This window comes from Vicia villosa, linkage group LG4, assembly GCF_029867415.1.
Source record: "Vicia villosa cultivar HV-30 ecotype Madison, WI linkage group LG4, Vvil1.0, whole genome shotgun sequence".
NCBI classification, from domain to species: domain Eukaryota; kingdom Viridiplantae; phylum Streptophyta; class Magnoliopsida; order Fabales; family Fabaceae; genus Vicia; species Vicia villosa.
In genome coordinates, this window is record NC_081183.1 from 169,692,169 (window position 1) to 169,701,743 (window position 9,575).

The 9,575-nt window shown below is 36.2% G+C and overlaps 1 protein-coding gene across 2 annotated transcripts; it reads right to left on the minus strand.

The window, feature by feature from the left end:
- Window positions 1-734: 734 nt before the first annotated feature.
- On the minus strand, window positions 735-5,185 carry LOC131595867 (guanine nucleotide-binding protein-like NSN1). Of its 2 annotated transcripts, XM_058868372.1 has the most exons (9): window positions 5,027-5,185; window positions 4,692-4,936; window positions 4,043-4,133; window positions 3,767-3,943; window positions 3,469-3,683; window positions 2,846-3,110; window positions 1,819-1,998; window positions 1,505-1,713; window positions 735-1,342 (listed from the first exon to the last, which is right to left on the minus strand). In XM_058868372.1, the coding sequence occupies exons 1-9, from the start codon at window positions 5,043-5,045 to the stop codon at window positions 956-958; spliced, it is 1,788 nt and encodes a 595-aa protein (XP_058724355.1). In that variant the 5' UTR covers window positions 5,046-5,185; the 3' UTR covers window positions 735-955. The 2 variants fall into 2 exon arrangements, with proteins under 2 accessions (XP_058724355.1, XP_058724354.1); XM_058868371.1 differs by having other exon boundaries at window positions 3,767-4,133.
- Between the last annotated feature and the right edge of the window lie 4,390 nt (window positions 5,186-9,575).

A 9,575-nucleotide genomic window follows, 5' to 3' on the forward strand; every position in this document is an offset into this window, starting at 1 on the left:
ACTTTGTTATGATTTACGATTTTATTTTTAGTAATAAGAGAATTATTTTTCCTTATTTTCTACTGCATGATTTTCTTGATTTTATTTTTAATTAAAGGTTTTCTTGAAACTTTTTTTTTATGTACACACAAAGTGATAATTACCACCAGTAATTAAGATATACAATGAATATCAGAGTTTGATTAACGGCAATGGCATCTAACCTAAAAATATATGCTTATATGAGTTGAACATAAATTCCAACTTCGCTTCACACCATTTGTCTTTCTTGTGCACATGCAAAAATGCACACTAGGAAGATGTATGTAGTGGGTTTAGAAGTCCATTTACACATAATACATGAATAAATTCTCTCTTCTTACATTGCACATTATGTGTAAACGAACTTCTAAGCAAAAGGTTTTGGTTTTTTAAAAGAGATCATGTATTAATTTTTTTGTAAAATAAGTGCTAAATATTACAGTAAATTTAAAATAGTTCATAACTATACTTGATTTTCATAATCGCCACTTTGAAATTAAAAACTTTGAAATTTTCACACAATAGAAATCGAAACTGAATTGGACAGCAAGTCATAGAACTATAAAATTCCATTGAACACAATATGTTTCAATAAATATATAATTTAAATAGAGTAACTTGATAAACAGCGCTGAGCCTTAAGCATATTTGGCATTCCCCTGAATTATCAAACATCTAAGAAATAAACAAGCATACTTCAGAAAAACTTAGCGTAATCTAAATAGTTTATAAGACTGTAGTAGAACTAATAGAGCCAGAAAAAATCTAGAAACAAATCGTTTTTGTGATGCCTCAATTCTTGACCTATCCATAACTTAGTTTCTGTCTTGCCAAAATTGTATATACAACAATTGTATCAACTAATGCAACAATTTAAGATATTGAAAAACAAAAGCGAAGTTAAAAACGCAACCTTGAACCATGTCTATCCCAATCATTCATCAACCTGAACACCAGACATGGGAACCTCAGAGTCAACTTGTTCATCATCACCGTCATTATCGTCATCACCACTGCCCCCTTCAACATCCATTGTGTCTTTTTTGAAGTAATCAACTTTGAAGTCATAATCACCATCCATTGGATCAGATGAACCGGCTTTGTTAGCCCTCTTCTTTTTCTTCTTCTCTGCCCGCCTCAACTTCGGATTAAGGATACCATCCGCTGTGTATAACTTCTCATTTTGTTTACTAGATGCAGTTTTAGCCTTGTCCTTGCTCACATCATCATCTTTATCAGATTCCATGGATTCATCCTCATCATTGTCAGCTATGCTCTTAGGAGCTTCGTCTTGTTTTGGCAAAGTAACTTGTTCATTATCCTAGAAAAACAAATTGTAAGAGGGTAAGATGTTTTAATTAATAAATTCAACGGACTAAAACTATGTTATTATGAAAATGGTCTTGAAATTCCCAAATAACGTATTTAAACCGAATAACAAAATTTTAAATAATCGTTCCTTAGAGAAACATCAAAAGCATACCTCTAACATTGTCTCATCAAAGTTGAGAGGGCAACTTGAAGGAACTTCAACAGGATCTAAGTCAATGGTCGATTTAAGGGTCCCAATAAAAGAAGTTTCACCATTGTAGACTTCATCAATGTTAAAATCTTTAGAAAACTCTGAAACTATCTTGGCCTCTGAAGGTTCTGCTTCACTAACTGGGGGCATAGTATAATATGGTATTTTACCTGAAACAGTGCAATTATAAATTTTTAGCAAGGCAACCAAATTCTTCCTAATTTTAAACTTCAATTCAGTTTATCTATAGCTTATTCCAATATGTATATGCATACCTTCATTCCAATCATGAAGAACTATTCTTGCAGCAGATTCAATGTCAACTATTCCACCCTTCTTGAGCTTGCCCCTAACAGTAGCCACAATCTGTAGGAAGTCATCAACTGATTCAAAAGTTGGAATCTTGTAAAGAGCTACCAGCACCCTGGCGGGACAGAGCTTGAGAATTTCTTTCACTGCGTTGTCGAAGAAAAGTGAAAAAAGGATTAGACTTCATAATAGCCTAAAAGTTAAGATTTCAAAATTAAAATTCTAAGGAGACTTCAAAACATATAACAAATGATTTCAATAATTAAACTTTGATTTACATCCAGAAAAAAGAAACATGCAGCCAAGCAATTAACTTCAAAAAGAACTTATATTGGCATTGTGACATTTAATTTAACAACTAGAACATAAAAAAGATTGAATTAGGAATATATTATTATTAATAAAGAGAACCCTAGGATCTCTCATTGTAAAAAAAAGAAGATAAAGTCGTGTCTTAGTGGTTTAGGCATCCATTTGAAGCACAAGGAGAGGGAGAGCGGACCAGATAGAAAATAGTCTAATAGTTAAAGGTGATAAAACAAGAAAAATCAAAAATCAAATCATTAAGAACAATTTAGAGATAAATAATTTATATGTGAACTTGATTCTTAACAAGATATTGTGGTATCATTTGATTGGTGTAGCCAGCACCATACTGAGTGGGAAAAATCTTGGTCATTGTGTATCCATCAACACCCACCAGTAGCATTGTTAACTATATCACCTAACTCAATATTTTAGAACAAGAGAAGGAGACAAGAATCAAATGAAAGAGCATTTTCATCACCAAGAACTAGCTGGTGAGGTTTAAAATTTTTGAGGCATGTTCTGGTACAAATGAAGGGAGTAGTTAGAAGAGGGCCTTAGTTGATAAGTGATAACATTTCAATTCTTTATTAGCATCAAAGAATTTCAGTATGAAAAAATGGAGGGATATACAGAAGACTTAAATGTGTAGATTTAATAATGGGGGAAGGAAGTGACTTCAAGTACCTGGGCCAATTGGATCCTCTAACTTTTCAATTCTCTTGCAATTTTTTAATGCAATAGTAGCATTATTTCCTTGAGACTTCAGCATAACAACACCAGGGCAATCCAGCAGCTTAACATTTTTGTCCAAATGAACCTCTTGCATCGACCTTGTTAACCCAGGAGTAGCACCGACATTGACAACGTGGCATCTCTTTAAACTGTTAATAAGACTACTCTTACCAACATTCGGCAGTCCAACCAAACCAACAGTGATTGACTTCTTGATCTGTGAAAGACAAAGCCAAAATAGATAAGAACCATAAATTATAAGACTATAAGTGAAGCTACAAAGAATTGGGAGGAAATAAAATAGTCAATCAAATGTAGCATCTTCTTTGAACATAAAGGATGTCATCATATATAGCATACTCTTCTGACTTAAAAGCTTTCAACGTTATTTAGCTACATAATCAAGGCCAGTATAGAATGAAAAGTATCATGAAATATGTTATACCCAAACATAAAAATGTCAAATCCGTGCATACATAAAGAAACAAGCAAATGGAAGGTATTGTAAATCAAAGATATGACTTAAAACAGATTGAAAAACATCAACACTACAACAGAAGATGATCTTTTGTTACCTCGTAACTTCTTGAATAATTCTTCAATAGTTTGAGCAGTGTCTCAGCTCCAAGACAATCACTCAATTGCAAAGTATTACTTGGTTTGACTTTTTTAGAAGATTTCCACCCTAGGTTTGATCGCTGCTGTTGTGTACTGCACTTAAAAGCGACAGTAGGTAACTCTTCTCTAAGGTACTTGAGCCACTTCTCAACAGATTCTCGAGGAACAAGATCTGATTTAAAATCACAAATGAGTACTCAATGGGAAAAATATCCTAAAAGGAGAAAGAGGGTAAAGGGTGATCAGGAAAGTTACCAATTTTATTCAAAAGCAACACGAGACGTTTCTCAGGTCCTGCTTTCATCACCATTTTTTCAATGTCAACACAACGAGTACCCAAGGGATCTCGGGCATCAAGAACCTCAAGTATGACATCAGATGCCTCAATAACCTTTACCAAATCCTTGTAAAAGGCCCTGTCTGAACTATCCACTGAAATAAAAGAAATAAAAACACAATGAATATAAGAGCTATTTAAGGCAAAAATATTTGACCTGAAAAATTTTGCAGCAAATTTTAAAATAACAATACCTTTAGCCTTTGGAACATTTTCTAGAGAAGCTGTTTCAACTGATTTAGAGTTATCATCATCCACTGGCAAACCCAACTTCCTTTTACGAGCCTGAAACAACGGTTAAACAAAGTAAAGTTTCATATCATTAGAAAAATAGAAATTATACAATGCTTACAAAACTAGAAAGGATTTCAAATTTTGTAAAGCCACTTATATCAAGCTTAACACATAATATAAACATCCAACGTCTTTGAAGCATACTAGTATCTGAGGGAATTGTGTGACACCGTTCTCAAGATTAGAGGGTTTCATTAGAAAGAAAAACAAACGAAACAGTGAAATCTAAAGTTCATAAACTATGTGTCCTCGTAAAGTATACTTCAACTAGAAAACCGAAAAAATACCTATCTCACAAATTCATTATCAAATAAAATTTCCCATTATTTTTCATTTTAAATATTTCACAAACCATAGTAAATCAGAATAAATCATAATAAAGCATACATTTATATCCTCATGCTATACTTCAATTAAGGAATTAAAGATTTCCCATCGCTTTCCAATACTATTACTTACTTTTCAAAACCCAAAACATATCAAAAACATCCAATTATTTTTTCTTCCTTTCAAAATCTAACAATACAAATTGAAAAGAAAAAACAATACCCTTTCTTTACGATCGGCTTTCTTTTGTTCCAATTCCTGAATAGCCTTTTCTCTACGAGCTTCAAGTGCTTTAAGCTCTTGTTCCTTAAAAGGCCAATCATTGGGAATACCAGGATCCTTCTCGACCTTCTTCTTCCCACTTAGAAGAAGCTTCTTAGCCTCTTTGGTTTTCTTCTTGTTATGCTCTTTCACTTTCTTCAGGATTTTGTACTTCTTCTTCAATGGAACCCTCTTACTCTTACTCTCTGCAAATCAATTAAACAATGATAATAACGATAACGATGATAGAGATTAGTGGGGAATTGGAATGGGAGAGATGAAATCGATTTACTCACTCTTGCTTCTCTTCACCATTTTGGGATTGGGATTGAACGACGAGAGAAAATGAGAGGCGAGGTTTATGGTCGCAACTGCTGCAACATGGATAATTAGGGTTTAGAGGGTTATAAATACGGCTGGCTTGGAATTGTGTTTTCTTTGGATGCGTCATATTACTGCGGGGAAAAATAAAAAATAGGTGTAAGAATTTAATTTAAAAATTAATGATAAAATAAATTTAAAAATTTATAAAAGTGTCTCACATATTTTAGCAACATAAATATTTGTTCTTTATTTGGAGAAAATCTTCGATGCAACTTAAATTACATAAAGTTTCCTAATTCAGTCACACATTTTATTTTTGTCGAAATTTGAGTCGGAGGTGCATCTTTGTAATAATTTTGAGGTATATTCCGATATAAATTTTTGAATTTTTTTTGAAATAATTTAAAAGGTCAATTATACACAATGAATATTTCGAAGATGCATCTTCAAAAAATCTTATAAATGTTTTCAAGGCAGCAACATTGTCCTAACATTGTAATTTTTTAAAGCCCAGTTATATTAAAGTAAAATCAAAGTAAAAAATGTATCGATCATACGTAATTTGTTCTGAAAATTTTAAAAAAAAAAACAATACAATCAAACATAACCTACTAAGTATGACTAACCCCCCGGCTTCTCTACATGTACTGAAAGGCAATTTGTGCCTCGGCAATAATGCTTTCTACGAGGGGAATCTGGGGACTGTCTTCCTCAAAAAGTCTTGTTTATATGCTTGATCTTCTAATATCCATAATACGCCAACAGTCGCTGCTTACGTTTTAGGTGTGGTCAACCCTAGCCTCAAGTTCCTCTTAATTAGATGACCTATGTGTATGGGTGGTAAAACGGACTCGGACTGTCAAGCATACCCGTTTTTCCCGCCTTTTTTGTGGGGTAGACAAAGTTTTTAGTCCTGCACCCTCTAATATGTTTGTATCACCCCATTTTTTCAGGCTTTTGCGGCGCAAGCAATAACATAAAAATTTGTAATTGTTTGACTTAAAAAGTGTCATGCATGTGGCCTTACCCTGATCCACACTCATATTTTTGTGGGTCGGGGCAAGGTTTTAGGCACGCACCCTCAACAAAGCTCATTTCGCCCCATTTTTACGGGTTTTTTGTAGGATGTGCATGCTTGTTTATCACCCCTACCTATGCGGTCTTTCCGGAGCGTTTGGTGTCACGATAGAGTGTGACACCCTATAGAACCATGTCATATAGTCATTTGCATAAGCCCAATGTAGAGGAGTTGACATCATGCGATAGTCCTCTAGTACCAAATAACTTTTGAAATCCTCAAGTATCACATCAAGATCTTTGCGACAGACGGTTTGAGGAACAGACTTTGAAGGGTGTCTCAGAATAATCTACAAATATCCAAAATGGCGTATCACTCGTTCGGGCATGTACGGATACATCAAACCTGACCCACATGTCAACCATCACGAGTATAACGAACTGAGGTCCAACTGAAGCTTCCGGCAGTGACCATTGTATGGACATAAGGCAATGCCATTTGTTACATGACAATCAAGATACACCCTGAATGGCTTGATCGTTTAATTCCCTCTGAGCAGGGCAAAGGCCACAACATGTGGCCAATCCTAAGTGAAGTTGGGCACAAGTTCCCACTCAATGATGCGAGGAAAGTGCGAGATGATTCATCCCTAAAAATGGTTTAGATAAAATATTAATAACAAGTGTAACAAAATAGTTATGAAAACATTAGTATTAGTAAATTACAGTAAGCAATGTGCAACTTCCTGTCATCTGATTTGTCTTCCAATGACAACCCTCTTTTAGCTTCGAGTACAAGTAGACGAAACAAGCGCCTTTCAGTTGTACTCGTGAATCACCGTCAAGTCAGTGAAGTATTTAAGGTATACCACATCGACGTAGGTTGCACTTTTGTCGACAAACATGAACATGTTAACCAAAAACATGAATCGCCTCAATGCACACTATCAATCATACTCAACCAACATATCATCACCTTCAGAATATACATGAGACATGAGATATCATCCAGGCTGATGATCATCTTGCCAATAGGAAGTTGGACATGTGAAGTCATTGAATGTCATCTCTCTACAAATGCATGCATGCCATGGTTTATAGTTTATGGTAGTGTACGTAACAACACATAAATCAGAAACACCATTGTAGCGAATAACATTCTTGAATCACTCTGCGTTGGATTATTCCAAATCCACTATTTTCCTTACATGGTTTACGAATTTTAAACATTGAGGCTCCTGTAAAAAAATCACCATTAGTCACGATTAAATTAGTTTAAACCAAATGTAATGCAAAGGTAAATAAATATACTTCCCCTTCCCAAACATGCATAGCATCTTGGTCTACATAGGGATAAAGTAAAGAGGTGTAAAATGGGCCTACTGGATAACTATTTATAGGGGCTTTAGTTGTGGGTTCCTCTTGGGCTTCATCAGTTGGGAGGTGTGGCCCCGTGAAGTAGATACCCGAGATAGGCGACTACGGGAAGTAGAACCAAATGGTGGTTAACCTCGCCCTTATGAATCATTAAACAATGTATCAGGAACTCTTGGCCTCATAATCCCTACCCATGGCTCTGTCACATCGTACAAACGTGTGTTGAGACACACGATCAAGCCTAATTTTGCTTGGGTTTCTTCCAGCCATTGCACCTGTAATAAAACTAAAAAGTCACATAAAAAGTTCAACCAAAATGCAGTCAATCCCAAATAAGGAGACACATCTTCAAAGATAATTCAGACATATCCGGAGATGCATCTTCGAATGAACTCATAATTTTCAGCAATGGCAGAAACCTCATTGCTTCCCTAACATCCAACCAAATGGAAATGCATGTGTATATTAACTACCCATTTTGATTGTACTACTATCTAATGCAGCTTAAAAACCCTATGTTACCTAAAACAACATTTAAAACACACACAAAATGAAATGAAAAACTTACCGAACTAGAGTTATGGATGAGAACAATTAATGGAGTGAGTAACTTTGCAACAAATAGAGTAGAATGGAGTGAGTGAACTTGATGAAACTTGCTCAAATAGGGATTTGGAAATGGCTTGTTACAAAAGAGCTCAAATGGAGCTTTTAGAGTGACAACTCAGAAAATGAAGGAGAAATATGGAAGGTTTTGAAGCCGGTTAATGTATAAAACACATCCAAAGGTGCATCTTTGTAACACCCACTAAATTTTTAATTAACGATGTTTACGGAGATGTATCTCTAGATTCACCCATAAATAAAAATAATCAAGCTCGGGTAACCAGCAAGTTGTTTGGTGTTAGGACGAGATGCGACATCAAGTGCCGTGTATAGCATCGTCAAAGTAGCCCCTCCCCAAGCCCAACACAGGGTCTCAAGGTCGCTGAAAGAGAGTAAGATAGCAGACATCTATATAGTATGCAGACTTGTCCGCAAAGAGAGTACATGCTACTAGATGTAGCATGTACGCCCTAGCGGCAGCCTGGTGCCTCTTTGCATTGACAAGCTGCTGATAAACCTTCCTCAACCAAGACATCCTGAGGTGAAAGCTCCGAGTGTCACCAAACTTCTTGAGCACAACCAACTCATCAACCTCTAACGCATTCATCACCATGTGCACCGCCGTCGCTTGGTCCCTATTAACTGGTGTAAAAAACGTACCAACTATCGGAAGGTGAAACAGGGAATGCACATCATCCAGAGTCACTGTCATCTCCCGAAATGGAACATGGAAGGATGATGTCTCCGGGTGCCATCTCTCTACAAAAGCTGATAATAGAGGGGCGTCCAGTAGGGGTGGCAAAACAGGCTCGGTGCGCGGGGAAAGCCCGTTTTACCCGCACTTTTATGCAGGGCGGGATAAGGTTTTAGGCCCGCTCCCTTTAATGTGTCCGCCCCGTTCCGCCCCATTTTTTTGCGGGCATTAGCTTTTCCATATAATTTTATTATTTTTAGGCCTAAAAGGTTCAATGCCCGCGGGCTTTACCCTCCCCGCCCTCACTTTTTTGCGGGGCGGGGCAAGGTTTTAGGCCCGCACAATCAAATACGCTCGCCCCGCCCCATCCCGTTTTTTCGCGGGATTTTGCGGGGCGGGCCTAAACGGGGCGGGCATGTCCGTTTGCCACCCCTAGTGTCCAGTATCATCAGGGAGCATCCAACAAAGTCCAACAAATGGAACTCCCGAACTATCCTCGCCACCTCCTCATGCATCGGTCTCTCGGGGAAGTTCTTTAACTTCCCCCCGTGAGCAGGGACGGTGCCAGGAATATTGAATAGTGGGGGCAATATATATATATATATATATATATATATATATATATATATATATATATATATATATAGTTGTAGCTTTAAATAATGAAAAAAGAAATATTGCATCGACAATATAAATTAATTTTATACTGTCAACTAATGACGATCATGTATTCCGTTAAATTAGACTAAAATTTCTAAATTACTTGCATGACATAACAAGGTGATATATTTTTAATGAATGGCAATTTTTAAAACTTTTTTATACGC

Coding starts and splice junctions, on each gene's coding strand:
- LOC131595867 (XM_058868371.1), bottom strand. Junction 4,134..4,691: donor AAGCCGATCGTAAAGAAAGG/GTATTGTTTTTT, acceptor CCGTTGTTTCAG/GCTCGTAAAAGGAAGTTGGG. Junction 3,684..3,766: donor GTTGCTTTTGAATAAAATTG/GTAACTTTCCTG, acceptor ATTTTAAATCAG/ATCTTGTTCCTCGAGAATCT.